Source organism: Castor canadensis, chromosome 7 (assembly GCF_047511655.1).
Source record: "Castor canadensis chromosome 7, mCasCan1.hap1v2, whole genome shotgun sequence".
Classification (NCBI taxonomy): domain Eukaryota; kingdom Metazoa; phylum Chordata; class Mammalia; order Rodentia; family Castoridae; genus Castor; species Castor canadensis.
In genome coordinates, this window is record NC_133392.1 from 91,086,731 (window position 1) to 91,105,186 (window position 18,456).

General features: G+C 40.0%; 1 protein-coding gene across 4 annotated transcripts in view; it reads left to right on the plus strand.

The window, feature by feature from the left end:
- Lpar3 (lysophosphatidic acid receptor 3) overlaps positions 1–17,425 on the plus strand; it is a 59,969-nt gene extending 42,544 nt beyond the window's left edge. For 3 of the 4 annotated variants that reach the window (XM_074079571.1, XM_074079573.1, XM_020184075.2), the window contains exon 3: positions 15,649–17,425. In XM_074079571.1, the coding sequence (XP_073935672.1) occupies positions 15,649–15,977 (329 nt within the window). In that variant the 3' untranslated portion in view covers positions 15,978–17,425. The remainder of the gene's footprint in view (positions 1–15,648) is intronic. The other variant, XM_074079572.1, reaches the window with a different exon arrangement.
- The last annotated feature ends 1,031 nt before the right edge of the window (positions 17,426–18,456 follow it).

Consider the following 18,456-nt stretch of genomic DNA (forward strand, 5'->3'; position numbering starts at 1 on the left):
CACACATTGACTTATTAACCATATTTGATTACTAGTAAAATAATCAAATGTTAGTAAATCAAGTACTAGTAAAAGTAACTTTTTCAACAGAGAATTCTTTCAAACCATGATGAAATATGGCTCAGAGCAAGGTGTGTTGGCACATAGCACCTGTAGTCCTAGCACCTGGGAGGCTGAATCAGGAGGATCACTTGAGACCAGGAGTTCAAGGCCAATGTGGACAGCATAGTGTGGATAAATGGGAACTTGAAAAAGAGCCTTGATCTCTTAAGTTCCAAGTCATAAGAACCCTTTAAAATAAGAGGAAGAGCCCTGGGATAACATAGTCTACAGTTCATTGGGTGAAATGTGACTTGTAAACTGTCCCAGCTTGTCATTATAAGAGTGCATGTATGGTGCCTGACCTTGAAGGTGTTTTTGTCTATTTGTATGTTGTAGGTTTGGTCAAGGGATGGGGACAAATTATAAATAGTTTTCTTCTCTAATAATTTACTTCCTGTTTTTCCTTCATGACCCATTTCTGCATCATTCTTCAGTTTCCCCAACCTGCAACAGTTATTTTTACACATGAGTCTGTTTTGCCTGACTAAGGGCAAACACATGGAGGAATTGTCTCTTACACCATGTTGACTTCCCAAACATTTATTACAGAGATTGATAACCATGGTGATGATTATGTGAAGAAAGAAGAGAAAGAAGCATATTAGCATTTAATTTCTGTGTTCCGAGGTGCTGAGGGACCTGTTTTATGGCTAACAACACAGACTGGAGCAGTGATCTTCCTTTCTCACAGGGACTGTGATGCTTTGGCAGTACAACACTGCTAGCGCATTTAAGCTTGCTGTATGCTTTCCAGGACAATGAAGTGATAGAAACTAAGTTCAACCTAATTTTCAGTAGAAACAATGTCTTAGTATGGAACAGGTTTCCACCCAAGGGCCTGGAATATTAGTCTTTCTCTAGTGGGTATAACACTATTTTATTAACTCTGAATTGTACATTTATTTGTATGTATCATAAAACAAACATATGCATTTAAAGTGTGTGTGTGTGTATTTTATACAGGATAAAGAGAGTCACCGATTATATGTTTTAAGATTTAATTTAGCTTTTTTCAAATACACAGGTATCCAGAGTAACTGAAGTGGTGGGAGAGGACTTAAGGGTCTTGAAGAAACAACTAAAATAACCAGAGGCACTTCTTGCAGGAACTACTAGGATCTTATGCAAGATGAGGCTCATAGTTTGGGAGAAGACTGTTGGAAGTTTCCCTAAATATTAGCAAGGGTTAAAAGGATATAAATAGCCAAGAATAAATTAATGACAAAAAGCACTGCAAATCAACTTGCTCTCAGTTGTGGGTGAAATAGACTTTTCTGAGAGATGTGCAAGCCATATATATGTACCAGTGTGCTCATAACAAAATGTGTTTTGAATTCCCGAGTAAATGCATCAGGTGGTTCTCCTCTGGTGCTGTGGCCTTGATGACACCAAGAAGTGATCAGGGTCAGTTGCTCAAGAAATGTTTTGTCTCAAAATGGTCCATTGGAACGAGTCCTTCTAGGTGAAAACCTGAAAGGAACACACTTCATTTCCCATTGTCTGTGTTTCTTATCTCTGCCATTTCAGCTTTCCTTTCCTGCATCCCTGAAAACACAGCAACTACTAAGCACACAGCCAGATCAGGGTTGAGAGATCCAAGGTGACTGTGGCAGTGTTTCTGCGGTGAGGTGCTTTCCAGTTAGCTGACCACATAAGGGACCCACAATGGTCTCTGGTTTCACTGTGTGAAGAGTGCTGTGTGAATGTAGAATGAGTGTGTTTGATTCAAACAAGGGGAGAGAGACTGAGGAATGCTTTGCAGAATAGGTGGCAGATGAGGTCACCAGGTAGTAACAGTGACGGGGAAAAATGTAAGAAATGGGGTTAGAACTAATTTCTTCTTTCCTTCCTCCCTTTCTCGCTTTGCCCTGTCCTCTCCCTCAGTGGTAAGTGTATGAGTGTGTGTGTGTGTGTGTGTGTGTGTGTGTGTGTGTGTGTTCAATTAGAAAGAATGCCAAGGTATTCTGCAAATTTGGAGAACAGGAGGGCAAAACAGGTCCTGCGGGGTGTGTGGCAGCAGTGGGTTGAGGGAGTTGGCAGGGAAAGGGGGTAGGAGGATGAATATGGTGCAAATAATGTGTACACATGTATGTAAATGTAAAAATGATACCTGTTGAAACTGTTCTAGGAATCAGAGAAGTGGGGATAAAGGAGAGTAGTAGAGAGGGTGAATTCAAGTATGATATATTCGATACATTGTAAGAATCTTTGTAAATGCCAAAATGTACCCCCACCCAGCACTGTAATAAGGAAGAAAAAATAGAATGCCAAGGTATTTATTTTGATCAAGGAAAAATAATTTGCATGGGTTTCAGCATCCCCTACCTAGCAATTACAATCAGAAGTTGCCTTTTAAACAGAACAATACAGACATCCCAGCTTATGTGAACAGACTAACCTTGATGAAGAACTTTTCTCCTTGAAAGTTGTATAGAGTCCTACAGACATCCCTGGCTCTGGTGACACTCTTTTTCCTGAAAACCATTGCCTTCATTTAGGTTTCAGTAGCGCATTTGTAGGTCTGAGGACTAGAACATCTCTGTCTGGTGGCTTTTGTTTAGGTTTAACTCACAGAGCAACCTTTTTCTCTTGTTCCAGAGACAGATACCTCATTGGCATCTCCTTGCACTGCTTGCTGTCTGTCCTTCTTTTCCTTTCACCTTTATCTTTTCACATACTCTACTTATGTTCTCTCTTTCATTTTCCCACCTTTGCTTTCATCCTTATTGTACACTTATGTCACTCAATTCACTTATATTCCTGCTATCTAACTTTGAATGCTTATTCAGTGCAAACGTTGAGAAAGTTCCCAGGTAATGTCTGTTTTTTTCTTTTGCTGGTTGCATAGTTTATTTGTTATAGTAGGTCATCAACCAAAAGGTTCCTTACCAGTAAGTTTTTCTTGAGTATGAGTCTGACTGATGGCCTACAGGTTCCAGTAGGCCCAGACCATTCTTTATTACCAAATTACTTTTCATGTTTCATGTAAGCCTTCCAACAGAAGGGCCCCTGGGAAACTATTTTCTCAATGGGATGGAGGCAGATGTGGACATCAGACTTTTGGATTGGCAGATGAGAGTTAAAGATCTAGGTTTGTATAAAATCCAACACTTCCCACATTTGCCCAAGCATGGAGATCCTTACTGCCCTATTCCAAAATCATGGAATCTGAGTCTCCAGAGGGAAACTGGACGGCACTGTATAGATGCGACGTGCCTGTAGGTGAATTAAATGCAAATTGCAAGTTCACTTTTCAACTGGGGTGATAATTAATAAATCAGCCAAGCAACCCACAAAACAATTGCAGGGAGTAATAAAAGGAAATTCAAAAGGATAATATTTGAGGAGATAAGATCAGGTTGGGTGCTACTTTGTATAGCACAACAAGAAGTTTCTCCAATAAGGCAGTTTTGGATCTAAACTACACAAAGTTGCTGGTGAAGTTAGGTACTGACTAGGGGAGAGCTTGTGCCACTTGTTTACCTGTGTCCTGAGCAATTAACACTAATGCTGGCTCCTTGTAGGGATTCAGTAAACGATGCATGAAGTCCTTAGACAGCAATGTTATACCCAGAATCTGAACAATAGAATCAAGTGACTGTTGTTTAAGTTTAAAGGAGTTGCCTAGCTAGATGTGGTTGTTGTCACAAACAGAATACAATCAGAATTGCTAAGGGAGAAAGGAAACTGAATAAATGAGACCATGTGAAAAGAATAGGCTGCGGGAACGGTTGGATAGCTAAGGAGTTGAAGAACAAGGAGATTAAGAAAACAAGTCTATATTTGTACCTCTGGCATTAGGTACTGCCAATTAAAAGGTTAATCAGTAATCATGGCATATTCTTGAGATGAAACAGTATGCTCTTACTCGTGTTGCTTTGTCTATGACAAAGTAAACTTTGAATAAAAGTCTTTAGCAGACAAAGATGGTGTTACATTACATTCCTTTAAAGCAAGTTCTGGTCAGTACTCATTCCACCTAACTTTGGGAAAAGTCAGATATGATCAGAAGTAACAAGTGTAAGGTATTCAACAGAATTTGAAAGGTCTTTGAATCATACCCTTGCCAAGTTAAAACTGTAGATGTTCGGCATTTTGATTCTTGTTTTTTCCTCTTGGCAATAGAGAGCATAAAAAAAGCAAAGCGAGTTATTGGAGAATCTGGTTATTTAAGAATTAGCAGGGTGTAGTCACAACAGACTGTCTTACATTTGTGTGTGTGTCCAGTGCTTGCTCAGCCTACTTTCACTGTGTGGGCTTCGAATAGAAAAAGAGAAGTGGATGTGTTTTTTCCTATGTCCTAATGCCAGTGTCCAGATCTCTGATCAATCTCTGGAGCTGAGCTAGAAATGACCTGTTTGACACTCTGTTTGGGGTGCAGGGGGCATATAGCTATTTTGTATTTTCTTTTGTTTTAATTTTCAGTAGTAATAATAATAGTGGGTTCATTTCCCATCTTTCATGGGAGAGTGAATTCCTAAAATTAGCCCATATGAGATGAATTGTGTTTTTCTGGTATCTCTGACAATCTGGCATCTTATACCCATGGTGGAAAACGACCTCTCAACACAAATAGTTGTCTCATAGTCTCTTGATGTGCTTTATTCCTGGCTTATTCCTCAGAGCTCTGCTGGCTTTAGTTAACTGCAGTTCTCAGCAAATGGAGTTGCTTACACTCTTCATGCCTTAGAAGCTGTAAAGCAAAAGGGAGGACAGCAGGCCTTGTTTAGGTATGCCTGCTGCATATGTATAGCTGATGGCCTCCACTCCAGGGACAAGTGAAGGGCAACTGTCCAGTGATAGCACACACTCTGGGGGTAATGCACACTCATAGCGGTGACGTGGCTATCAAGAAAAGCAAACATGATCAGTAGGCTTCTCTTCTCAAGGAAGGGAAGGGATGACTCTATTTAGAAAATATTTTAGTGTGAGTTGGCTGGAAGATGGACTTACGTGGATCTTCATCCTCTGAGAGTGGGTAACTGAAAGGACCTAGCATCCTCCGTGTGCATTGCACACAGACGGTGCTGGCTTCCATCTCCCCTGCCCTGTTTTCAGATGGGACCAGCTATACCTGTGCTCTGGGGGCAAAGGGGAGGGGCAGTGATCATCTGGATAAAGTCCAGATGCTTCTCTTTCTTTCCCTTGTACTTTGTGTGGCCTACTGTACAACTAATGGGAAGAAATTAACTAGTACTGCAATAACAAATCTCAAGTTTTACGTAAGTGATTTCTATTGGTTCTACTTCAAGAGTTACAGCAGGGTTTTCCTATTTAGTGACTTCCCCCATGCCCTTGCTTTGCATTTTTCTGTTTAGTGAACTAAACATGGTCGACAAAATGGAGTGAGCCTACCATTAAAAGATTCTGTGGGAGAGACAGCATAGCCTTCTGGATTTTTAACTTGTAGGATCAATCTTATGGCATTTGTTACAGTAGAAATCTGGTGTGTGAAAATGTACTTATTCCCTAAATACAAGCAGAAATAGATTATTTAAAATAAAGACATGCTCATGGAAAAAAATTATGTATCAATGAAAGATGTAAGGAAAAAGGAAAAATCATTTGGACACTGATTCTTAGAGATTACGTCTGTTAAGATTTTTAGTGTCTGTTTTGAAATCTTTTCTGAGCACAGAGATACACATATATGCATGCATAATTGATTAATCAGTTCACTTAATAAATTAAGCAATTTAGGCATAATGTAATCATACTATGCATAGTGTTTTTCTAACCTGTTTTTGTTCAAAACAATAAATTGTGAATATGTTTCACATCAGTATGAATTGTTCTCAACAGCTACATGTTGTGTCACTATTTTGATAAATCAGTTTGTTAAGTAAACCTTCACTGATGCAATCCATTTTTTAAAACCTCTCTTTTTCAGGACAATTAGCTGCATTATAAATTCCTTGACTCCTAAGGTTTTGTTTGTTTATTTATTTGTTTGTTTTTTGGATACAGGGTCTCACTATGTAGGTCAGGCTGGCCTGGAACTTGCTATGTAATCCAGGATGGCCTTGAATTTATGATCCCCCTGCCTTAGCCTCCTGAGTGCTGGGATTACAGGAATGCACCACTATGACCAGCTTCTAAGGGTTTTTTTTTTTAAATCTTAGATCAAAAGGAAAAAGAAATGCGTTTGCAATCTGCCAGAGAGAACCTCAGCCAGGATAGGAAAAGAAATATGAAAACCTGTAATACTCACAGAATGTTTCTGACCTAAAAGCGTAACTAATGTAGTAGTTGAGTTTTTCTGATAAACCTTTCATCAGAAATGACAATTAACCTTTCATCAGAAATGACAAGTTAGTAGTTATTATTATAGTTAGTAGCTATTCTTCAGACTATCTTTAAAAATCACACCTATCTTTTTCTTTTTTAGATATAATTTTTTAACACTACTGAGCTATTATACATATTTATATATGTAAAATACCTGTTGAGTAGTAATGTGACTGTTAGCACAGTGTCATCACATTGTATAAATCCAGGTGGCACCATTGTCATTTTATTGTCTGGGATACACAGAGCACACCTTGCAAAGCCTTATACACAAAAAATATGAGGTCCACATGATGTGTATGTGCTAGCTTTTGAATCATTTAAATAGCCTATAAGGTTCTGTTACTACTTAGCCTGGTTTCTTTTATGTTTTTAATATTGTTCATCCATTTGTTCCTTTAGTCATTGTCCAGTATTTCTGAGAACTCACAGAAAAGAATTGGGGTCTTGAGGGCTTCTCCACTTCAATGACGACCAAGACAAGCCAGCCTCTGCCTCTTAGACCTTTCTTTGTTTGAGTAAGAAACTCCTTAAAGTCGTTATTAAACCTGGGAAAATTTTGTTTCATGGTATACTTGTAAACAGAGGAAGCCCATAAATGAGGCATGTAGGACTGGAGGCATGGCTCAAGTGGTAGAGTACCTGCCTAGCAAGTATGAGGCCCTGAGTTCTAACTCTAGAACCTCAAGAAAAAAAAAACAATAAAAAAGTCTAGCAATTGTAGACTTGTACTTATACAGTAGAACAGAAAGAAAATGTCTAGTCCTGGAGAAAGTCCTCTTTGTAATGCATGGTCAGAGGTATTCACATTTCTTATCAATCTGAAAACTCAAATGACCCTACAGAGGATATTTCATTCTAACTCTTGTGAAGACCTTCAGACAAGACACTCTTACAGCATTTTGTATGTGCTCTGAATGGTAACCACACATTCCTCTGCCTCCTTGTCTTGCTATCCCAGTAATTAACACAGCATATTAAATATACTGTCTATTAAATATCTCTATGTTAAAATAAATGTCAAATATCTGAGAGCATTCTGGGTGCCCCAGCAAAACACCAGTTTCTGCTGGAATCATGTGATAATTATCTTAAATTTTACCACAGAATTCTCTTACCTGGCACTATGCCAACTATTCATTTTGTCTTCCCCTCAGTGACTTGGGCTATACATTGGCAACAACTAAAGGAAACTGTGAGTAAAACTGACAGTCATTGAAAATAAAAGCCAGAAGTAGCCTTACACATCGTTCTTGTCCAATCCTAATAACACATAGTTGAAGGAGCTGGGGGAGAAGTAGAGCAACATTTTAAAGATCACACTGTAGTTCAGGGTCTGCTCTTGCATCATGACCCCTTTACTGTTTTATTTAGCAAGCATGTATTAAGCACCTACTAAGTATAAAACAGTTGGCTAAGCACTAGATATTCTAAGTTGAATAAGATACAAAAGAAATCTCTCCTGAGGTCATCAGTGTAGCAGGACAGCTAAAAGCCTACAGAAATGAGGCAGAGTGTAATAAATTGTCCAGAGAGGGGTATGGGTACACATGCTACAGCTTGAGTGTCCCTTCCAAAACAATCACCATTGTAAAAATACCATACGAGGTAGGACATTTAAGAGGTAATTAGGCCATGAAGACAGAATTAACATCATTACCTAAGAGTGAGTTAATTATCTTAAGAGTGGGTTTACTGTAAGTTCAGACCCTTCTTGCCCCCTCCCTGGTCTCACACATGCCTGCTGCCCTTCTGCCATGGTGTGACAGCATGAAGGTCCTCAGCAGGTACTGGTACCATGCTCCCCCTTCTCAGCCTCCAGAGCCATAAGCCAAGTAAACTTGTGTAGTTTGTAATTTGCCCAGTGTGTTGCATTCTGCTGTAGCAGCAGAAAATGGTCCAAGACAGCAACGTGTGAGGGCATGCACATAAGTGAGCAGATAACAGCAGCTGAAGCACTTTCCCAGGGAAGCAACAAACACTGTTGTGAACAGGCAGTCAGAACTAACATTTTTTGAGTGCTTTCTGTGTTGGGCACCCCCACATATTATCTCATAAAATGCTCGCAAAACTTCTGCAGCTAAGAAAATGGAGGCCCAGGCAGGTAAACTGATTTGCCCTCCATCAGAAACCAGGATTTCAACTCAGAGTGTGCTTGACTTCAAGAATTTGGCGGGGGGAGGGTTGCTTGTTTTTTACTGTACCAGCGTTAGTAAGGGGGTTTCTTCTCAGGGAAATTCTATTTGATTACTAGAGGTTGCTGGGAGAACCAAACTACAAAGGATTCTAGGTCATTCTGTGCTCAGCAGCATGCAGCAGTGCCATGGTTGATTAATGATGGTGGCCGTGGGTATGGGGTGGGAAGTGGTAGCTGTACTGTTCCTGCTCTAAACCATGCTATTGTTCTTCCAGGTTTACCTCTATAAGTGAACATGCTTTCCACCTCATCCCCCAGTTCCCACTACTTCCTGTTCCCTCTTCTGAGCTCAAAATGGTGTTTTTGCACCATCCACTGTCCACAGCCGCATGTCCTATTTGGATCAATTTTCCTGTGCATGTCCCATGCCCTTTGAAATCTTCAACTCCACCAAAGATATACTTTCCATGTTCCCCCAGGGTTGGGTTCTGTGCTAAGGGCAGTTTCTGTGATTAAATAGTACATGTCTACAGCTCAATAAGCTAGTTGGCATCTGTCAGTCTGTAAGTTTATACCGAACAGTTGCTACTCTGCCAATGAACACAGCTGACCTCCCACCTTCCCTCAGATGCTAGTGAGCTCTTGATAGAATAGTTGGTGGTAAATACACATGATGCTGAAAGTGGAATGTGGAGACGGAGATGGTATTTTCTTACTCATACAATTTACGATTTCCAGCTGTCACCCAGATTTGAACACTAGAATTAGGTCTAGGCTGTGGTTGTAACTGGTATGCCTCTGCTTGAAATTTTATTTTATAAACCCTTGGCATCAAGCTTTTCAATTTTCCAAAACTGGCCTCAAATTTAAAACAAGTTGTCTAAAAGCTGGCTGTTAAAAATCAAAAGATCCAGCAGTGGTACCAGAAGTATTAAAGGAATCTTTTGTGGAAAGTTTAACTGCTCAGCATCTGTTTGAAATGTCAGAATATTTTCTTGTTTTCTGCAATAAAAATAATTCAGATTGATTAAAGGTATATATTTTCATTCCTTTCATACATGTGACAATCTGTCTTCTCAATGACTAGACTTCTACAATGCTACAAGTAAATGAACCTGAATTTGAATGCATACCACATCTGGAAATGTTATTTTAAATCATTAAATACATCCTTTCATGTTCTGTTAATATGTGACTTATGCATCTAATGTTTCTAACCAAAAAATGGCTATTTACTTTAATTTTTTTTCAAATAAGAAGAGTGCTTCCCCCAGGATGAGGTCCACAACCTGATTTTTATGTAGAGCTATAATTTGCTATTTTAGTAAATCAGACAGCCCTGTGGCTTACTAGGTTAGTATTATTGCTTTTGCATTGCTACTATTTCCTGGACTAAAAACAAAGAATAACAAAGTGAACAGATTTAGAATATATCTTCCTGTTTGATGAAATTAGTAGTCCATGTGCCAAAATGAGACTCTTTTGTGTGACTGTTTTTATCATTATGGATATTTTGTGTGCCACTCACTTGTCAAGTTTTTTTTTTTTTTTGTAATTGCATGTGTGAATTTTTAAATGGACGAAAATACAACTATAAGGCAACTACATGGAATAGAAACACATAAGCTTTGAAGATCAGGTTTCATGCAACTTGAAGCTCCAATCTTGTGTATATCCTGTCACCAAAACCCCAGGCATGCTAAACCATCTTAAATACATTCCAGTGAGAGCATTTCACCCAAATTGAGTGCTATACTCCCTTCTTATTTCCTACAATGTGGACATGAGGTATTAGGGCATTGTTTGAGATGTTTGATAAACTTCCAAATTGGGGTAGAAGATGAATATAGATTATCTAAACATAATATTGATTGAGGGACTTGGAAAGACCTTTTATTTCACTTGTCACCAACATTTTCATTTGTAATTTTACCTTCCAAAGCATTAAATATTCTTTAATTTGAAGTTTCTGATTTCCTTAAATTGCAGTCATTAAAATGTCATCTCTGTACTGTAATTGAATAAATATTCTCACATGTGAGTCACTATACTTTGAAAATTAGCATTGAACTCATGTTATTGATTTTTGAGTATAGCATTCAAACTACTTTATTTGATTCCTAAAGGAAAGCTCATTTATAGCATAATTAGACCATTAGTGAGTCTTTTAACCAGGTACTGAAAGAACATAAAACACCATTAAAATAAAAATAACTGCATGTGATCAATATAGCTGACCTGTCACTTGGAAATGGAAGGAAATTAGACTTCTAATCCAAACTTCACCCTCATGAAGATATGCACTTTTAGTAGCTGGCACATGGTAGGTGATTGCTTAGCAAATATTTATTACCAGAAGGACATATGGCTTCAGGGGCCATCTATTGCTGATGACTCCCAAGTCAACATTTCTATTTGGACCTCTTAGAGTTCTGATTTCATTTATGGCTGCTTTCCACACATGGGATTGCCACAGATAGAAAATCTCTTAAGTTCCCAGTGCCTAAAATTGAACCACTGTCTCCTCCTTCTAAACCTGGTCCTGTCTCCTCTGCTTGCTGATCACAGCCAGTCATCCTGGGTTCTTTCTTTACCTCACTTCCTAGATCCACATATTCAATGTCTTCAGTTCCTTTATCCCTACTATCCCTTAAACCCATCTTCTGTCCATCCAAACCACTGCCTTTCCAGATCCTACTCAGTGTCACCTGGATTGTAACCAGTCTTCAGATGCATCTCTCTGCCTCCACCAGAGGTTCTGAAATTTCACTATGCAAATTCATTCCCCTGGTTGATGCCCAGATCTCACTTCCTTCATTTCCTCATTTGGCAATGATCTGAATGGTACACATGCACCCCAGATGATTCTGAATCAGGTAGGAGTGAACTTCAAATTTCATTTGCCTCCTGTCCACCCTAAGGATATGGATAAAGCTTTGTTCTAAAACACAAGATTTAGCCACACCCTTGATTCAGTCTCAAATAACTCCCATGCCATAGGAGTAGTTTCCACACTGTTTCAATGGAGTAGCCAAGGGTTCCTCAGAAGTGCCTCGGTGTACATATGTGTTAGAGAAGAAGGGGAAGAGGCATGTGGAGTCTGTGGTGAGAGTGAATTTAGATACCAGGTGCTTTACCAACACCTCCCTCTCCCCAACTGTTTCTTTAGTCAGAGAAACCTTGCTTTTGAAGTTTAACAACAAAGTTCCTTTGGGAAAAGTATTCCTCTACGTTTTAAAAAATGATTTGAAAACCACTGATCTATAGATTTCAAATTTTTTCTTTAAATGGGGCCCACAGTAAGAAATACTGTACATTCTGAATCACAGCTGAACAAGTTTTATGAAATGTGCCTTTACTCTACTTGATGCACTCTGATGTCTTCTGTTCTATCTCTTTTTTTTTTTTAAATTGGTGGTTCCAACCCACTAAATTGATTTCACGACCCACTGAGTTGCTACTGAGTCTGAAAAACCTTTGATCTAGCCTTTCTTATTGGGGTTCTTTTATGAACCATGGAACATAGAAATATTTTCTTAATCCTCTTGAGAATGGTACATAACTTGAGAATGGTACATAACTCCATTTTAGATGCTTGGGAGAGAAGTTAATTTATTACATACAATGGATGCCTGAAGGCAGTCAGGCTTATTCCTTGGATGAATTCCTTGAAAAAGGCTTACACTATCAGATCCACACAGTAAATCCGAACACCTAAGTAATGCACACAGAATTCTTCCAATTTTGGCCCATGTTTACCTCTCAGACTTCATCTTACTTCCTCAATCAACACCCTAGATTAAAACCATCCTAACTATTTGGGATTCCCCAAATGCAGTATGGTATTTCTCACCTCTGCACAGTCATTATTGACCTTCAGCACCCAGCTCAACTGTCATTCAGCTCAGCTTTCCTTTGAGAGTCATTAGAACTATCAGGTCCAGTTTCCATCCCTGCCAGGACTGTGCTCGGTCCACATCAGCAGTATCTAGACGTGTGTTGTAGGTGATAAACTTGGGTTATGTTCACCTGACTCATCTCCTTTGCTACTGAGTGTGAGCCTCCACACTTAGTTCTAAGGATGCAAACAGGTCTAACAGACCTGAAAGGCAGCACCTATGTATTTAAAAAAAAAAAAAAAAACACCTACCTCCAAGCCAGACACTGGTGGCTCGGGCCTATAATCCTAGCTACTTGGGGAACTGAAATTGGGAGGATCGTGTTTCGAGACCAGCCCAAGCAAATAGTTTGAGAGACCCCATTTGCAAAATAACCAGTGCAGAAATGGACTGGAAGTGTGCCTCAAGCAATAGAGCCCCTGCTCTGCAAGCGCAAAGACCTGAGTTCAAACCCCAGTCCCATAAAAACAAAATGAAACAAACAAAACTACCTTCAGTATTGCACAGTGCAAAAGAGCTTGCAAGGGACAGTTATGGTCTGGGTTCAAATGATGTGCAAACAACTGAGCCCCTCATCATATGTTAGACTAGGATAATAGCAACACAAACACCCTTAAGAACTGTGAGCTTTAAATTGGAAGAACATATAAAGCCCTGAGGACACTGCCTGACCCAGGGCTTTCTGGAAATGGTAGTACAGAATTAGGCAGGTAATATGTCTAGCGCATGAATGTTGAAAGTGGAAAATGCTAGAGAAGTTGACAGAAGGAAATAATCACTCTGGGTTAAAGGGATGGGAAAGGTCCAGTGGAGAAGGCAGAAAATGAGCCAAGCTTAGAAACAAAAGTAGACCTTAGAGTTGGAGGTGGGAAGTTATTTCAGGCAGGGTGAAATGAAGAGCTGATGGAGCCCAGAGGAAGATGTGTGTGCCTTGCCTGTAGACTAGTTTTGCAGCCAGGGTTTGTGTATTGATTTATTCATATGTGCGCAAACATTTTTCCAAAGGCAAGTTGAAGATATTGATCTCTAGAGATACTTGTTTTCTCATTTTAAAGAATTCTCCCCCTTTCTCTGTTTTCCATCGGTTTTTGCTAAGTCTATATGGAGTCTGCAATTTTGTTGTTGGAGTCAGCTTGATTAAGCCATTTTGGGTCAGCGGAAAGATGTGGTTTACAAAATCGACTGTGTGTTGTAACCACCTAGGGAATCTTTTAGTATTACAGATTTCCATGTCCAACCCCAGAGCTGATGTGGGACCAGACTCTGCATCGTTAAACAGCTCCCTCTCCTTTGGTGGACATAAAGCATCTCATGATAACCACAGCTTAGTGGACCCAACACAGTGTTTGGTGCCTTTTCCCATTACCTCTGATCCTCACAACCACCCCACATAGGTTTACTATCTTGATTTTCTAAAGGAAGGGAAAAGTGAAGTAATTTCCCTGGTTGGGTAGATCATCAGGAAGTAGAGCCAGGTGTCTGTGGCTCATGCCTGTAATCCTAAGGACTTGGGAGGTTGAGATCAGAAGAATTGTAGTTCGAAGCCAGGACCCTGCTTTGCACTTGCAAACCCTAGTCCTACCAAAAAAGTAAAAATAAAAAAATAAAGAGGTGGGCTGCCTTTCTGAACCCAAAGCTCACGGTGCTTCCCTACCTTACACTGCCTCCTTGTAATTCTTGACTTGTCTTCTGACTATTATATCTCACATATGGAAGAGAAAGCAGCAAGAGAAATATTGTCCAGGACTGATGCTCACCAGCAAGAATAACTAGCTGCTGATATGGTTTTATAGATTTGCTTGCTTATCCCCTGTTAGCACCCCAAAAACAAAATCTTCAGCTCTTTAGTTGACTAGTACAGTTCCTGGCACACTGTAAGCTTGAGATGAATACCTTGAATGGATAAACAAGCACATTATAAACACATTGAAGGAAAAGCAACCACATCACACTACTGAGGTGTGTCATGCAGTGGCCAAGAGCACAGCCTATGGAGAAAGATTGCCTTCATTCAAAATTAGGTGTCCCTTAAAAGCTATTTGATATAGGCAAGTTATGTAACTTCTCTGGTGCCTCGGTTTCCTTGGGATGCTACTCCTGCTGACCTCATAGTGTGGTCATATTAGATATTCAGGAAAGCATTTACACTGTGTCTGACTCATAGCACCACATAAAGGTAAGCTACTACTACTGTTATCGCAGGTTCTGATAACAAAGGAGCAGAATATCGAACATATATCTCATATTTTAGGAGAAAAAAATCAAGAATCTTCCAAGGTAAGCATGACCCCAATGGATGGAGACTCTTAGAAAGCACATTTCTAACTATGTTGCTGTGAAAATTTTATTTCTGATCAGAAATCTAGAGCAGATGATTGAGCACATGGTCTGTGAATATGCCATACTCAGCATCAACGTGAAATTATGAAGAATGTGCTTGTTTGGTTGGTTGGTTTTGGCAGTACTAGGGTTTGAACTCAGGGCCTCATGACTGCTGGGCAAGCACTCAACCACTTGAGTCATGCCCTGAGCAGAAATAAAACTTTTAAGCAAGTGATTTAGTTAAGACCCTGGAAGAAGGGCTGGCAGAGAGGCTCAAGTGGTTGAGTGCCTGTCTAGCAAGATCAAGGCCTTGAGTTCAACCCCCAGTGCCACCAAATAAATAAATCACTGGAAGAATGCCATAGATGCAGTGGTTGCTTGACTCTAACAAAACCCATCTACAGTGTTAGTTGAGTTAGTTACTAGATTCTTGAGGAAGCATTTAGAAAGTCTGAAGGAGGGAACCAGTAGAATATAGACTGGGAGTGTGTGAGCCTGGAATCACAAAGACTTGTGCACACGTTCCCTTGGAACTGGGCCTCAGTTTCCTCATTTGTCAAATGTGAATAAAGATGGCAGCAGCCTTTTATTGTGGTTTGGAGAACTGCCAGAGATCACATAGTTGTAGTGCCTCATGAGCAAGAGGTAAATGCATACTCTTAATAATAACAAGACCTGGGTAAATGCATAACCAAGTGAGTAGGGCCACGGTGGCAGACCGTCAAGGAGGTCCGCAGCTGTTTGCCTCTGACAAGCCCAGGACTCCAACACCCTGAAGAAGGTTAGAAATTTGCTTTGCAGTTGACAAAACAAACTCTTTAGTACCTTCATACCAGTGGGAGAGAAAACGCAAATATGCAGCCTGAGGTCTGAGTGCACGTTGCTCTTCTCTTCCTCCAGGAGCATTCGTGGTGTGCTGGACCCCAGGCCTGGTGGTTCTGCTCCTGGATGGCCTGAACTGCACACAGTGTGGAGTGCAGCACGTCAAACGCTGGTTCCTGCTGCTGGCACTGCTCAACTCTGTCATGAACCCCATCATCTACTCATACAAGGATGAGGATATGTATGGCACCATGAAGAAGATGATCTGTTGCTTCGCTCAGGAGAACAACTCAGAGAGACACCCCTCCCGCATCCCCTCCACCGTCCTCAGCAGGAGTGACACGGGTAGCCAGTACATGGAAGATAGTATTAGCCAAAGCACGATCTGCAATAAGAGCAGATCCTAGGCTGTGGACACCTCTGCCATTGCCCACCAGGCCTCCCCTGAGGAAAAGAGCTGTACAATCATACCTGTCTCTAACAAAGCCCATGTACAGTGTTATCTGAGGTCTGAATTAATCACTGCTAGGTTTTAATTGTGTTTTGTTTTGTTTTAGATAATTTTAAAGCATGGGCAGTAAAGAGAAGACATTGCATTTAATGAAAATGTCCAGAGAGAGGGGAGCTGGCTCCGTGGATTTCTATTTACTGTCCTGTGAACTGCTCAGAGCATCCGCCAGCTGGTCGGGCATCCCAGCTCTGCTGCCATCTTGTAGCCATTCTTTTTGTGTTTTAAAGATGTTATTAAAGGGCTTAGGCCACAATAAATAATAAATAATGTTACTTGAGCCATGTTATGTAGGTGCTAGGGAAATCTGTGTAGTTCTTTCTGCATGCATTGAAAATGTTCAGAAATCCTTCAGCAATGGTGTTTTTCCTCAAGGAAACCATGGCCAGTAGGTACGTAGGTGTTCAGGAATAGGAATCCAGAAATAGCAAATCAGTAAGGACTCCATAATAAACTTGTTTTTTCACTGAAACACATTTACTTACAAATAATTTTAAAAATGGTAAAGATTTAAAATCTTATTTGAAGTCAGGAATGCCTGGCTTGCCATGGTCCTCTAAGCAGATATTCATGTGTGTTATGTACACATGTGCTTACACAATCTAACTGTACTTAAAGACCCCGAGGACAGTGATGGTGCAGTAGATTCACTGCCACCTAGACTTCCCAGTTACAGAAATGACAAATAGAGAAAAAACAGTCTATTTTGAAACAGATATTTTTATAGCAGAGTAAAGGATATATTGATAAGCAGGCTGGAATCCCTTCCACATAGGATCATAGATGATGGTGACTACAGTCCTTATTTTCTGGCACCTCCATACCACTGGCGGCTTGCTGGATTTAGTCTGGGGAGCAATGTCACATCTCACATTTTGTCTAAGGTTATCAACGTCCTTCAGTATTTGTCTCACTTATGAACTGAATTTTGACCTGGGTTCTGTTTTGAGTTTTCTTTGAATTTTACTTAGGTCCTTCAAAGACCTAAGTAAACATGAAAGGAAAACCAATACAAAAAAATGTTTCCCTACACTTAGGCTACTGACCACAGTTTTCTATGTAAGGCATTTAGAATATATTCTGATTTGAAATAAGAATAACTTCAAGGCAGACATTATAGTATTTATGTAGTTTGCAAAAAAAAGTTTACATTTTTTGCTATTGTGTTGTAACATTTATGTGCAAGAACTACTTGTAATAAAAGAATTTGAGAACTCATGCTTTTAGATATAATGGCCTAAAATAGAGAGTATTAAGATTTGAAGGTGTAGATTTCACATGCTTTGTTAGTAAGTGGGACTACCTGAAGCTTATATCAAAGCTACATTTAAAATAAAATTTTAAAAAGATCTGTTCTCATTGAGGTGCATTATTGCTTTGTGTATTTTGTAAGTAAGAATACAGTTTGTGGTAACTGGCACATGTTTCTGTTGCAGAAGAAAAATCAAATTTGCAGAACATACTTCCAGTGTTTTATGTAAGCATTTTGAATCTACAGCTGGCCAAAGGGTGGAGAATTGAAATTGAATTCCAGTCCCTGAATAGCTGCTAAGGGATCTTTAAAGGTTTTATTTTGAAGAAAGAGCCATTTTTAGTACCCTGCAGCAGAGTGTCATTCAGAATGGTGTCTGGAGGGGATCCAAAGCATGGAAACGCAGAGTAGAAATGTATAACTTTGGTGTTCTGTGCACACACCTATCTCAGCAATGTGCAAGAGTAGGGAAGTCATGTGTGTCTAGAAATGACAGCGCCAGGGGTCACAGAGCTCACGGAGACGTCTTGGCACACCTAGCCCTTAGAAAGGTGAAAAAAAATGCAAAGAAAGAGTATTTGTCTGTAATTTCTAAGACTGAAAGCTTATCTGCAAGTCATTAAGATGGTGATAGTGAACACCTCACACTGACCTTATCAGCTTGGCCGTTGACTGTCAGCATGGGCAACTCTCCAGCCAAAGACTTCATCTTCTTAGATTTGCTGCACTGTCCAAAGCGTTCTGTTCAATCCGCATTGGCAGGAGAGCTTAGTCCTTCATGGAGACTGCTTTCTTGGAAATAAATCCTTCTTCAGAAATGAATTGTTGAAATTTCTTGGTGATTTTTTTTAATTGAGTAGTAGATTAAGGGCCAGTTTGTGATCTTTAGAAGCCCTAAGGGGCTGGCAGAGTGGCTTAAGTGGCAGAGTGTCTGCCTAGCCGGGAATCCATGGCTCATGCCTGTAATCCTAGCTACTCAAGAGGCAGAGATCAGGAAGATTGCAGTAAGAAGCCAGTCCAGGTAACTAGGGCAAATATTTCGTGAGACCCTATCTCAAAACTGCCCAACACAAAACAGGGCTGAGGGAGTGGTGCAAGGGGTAGGGCACCTGCCTAGCATGTGGGA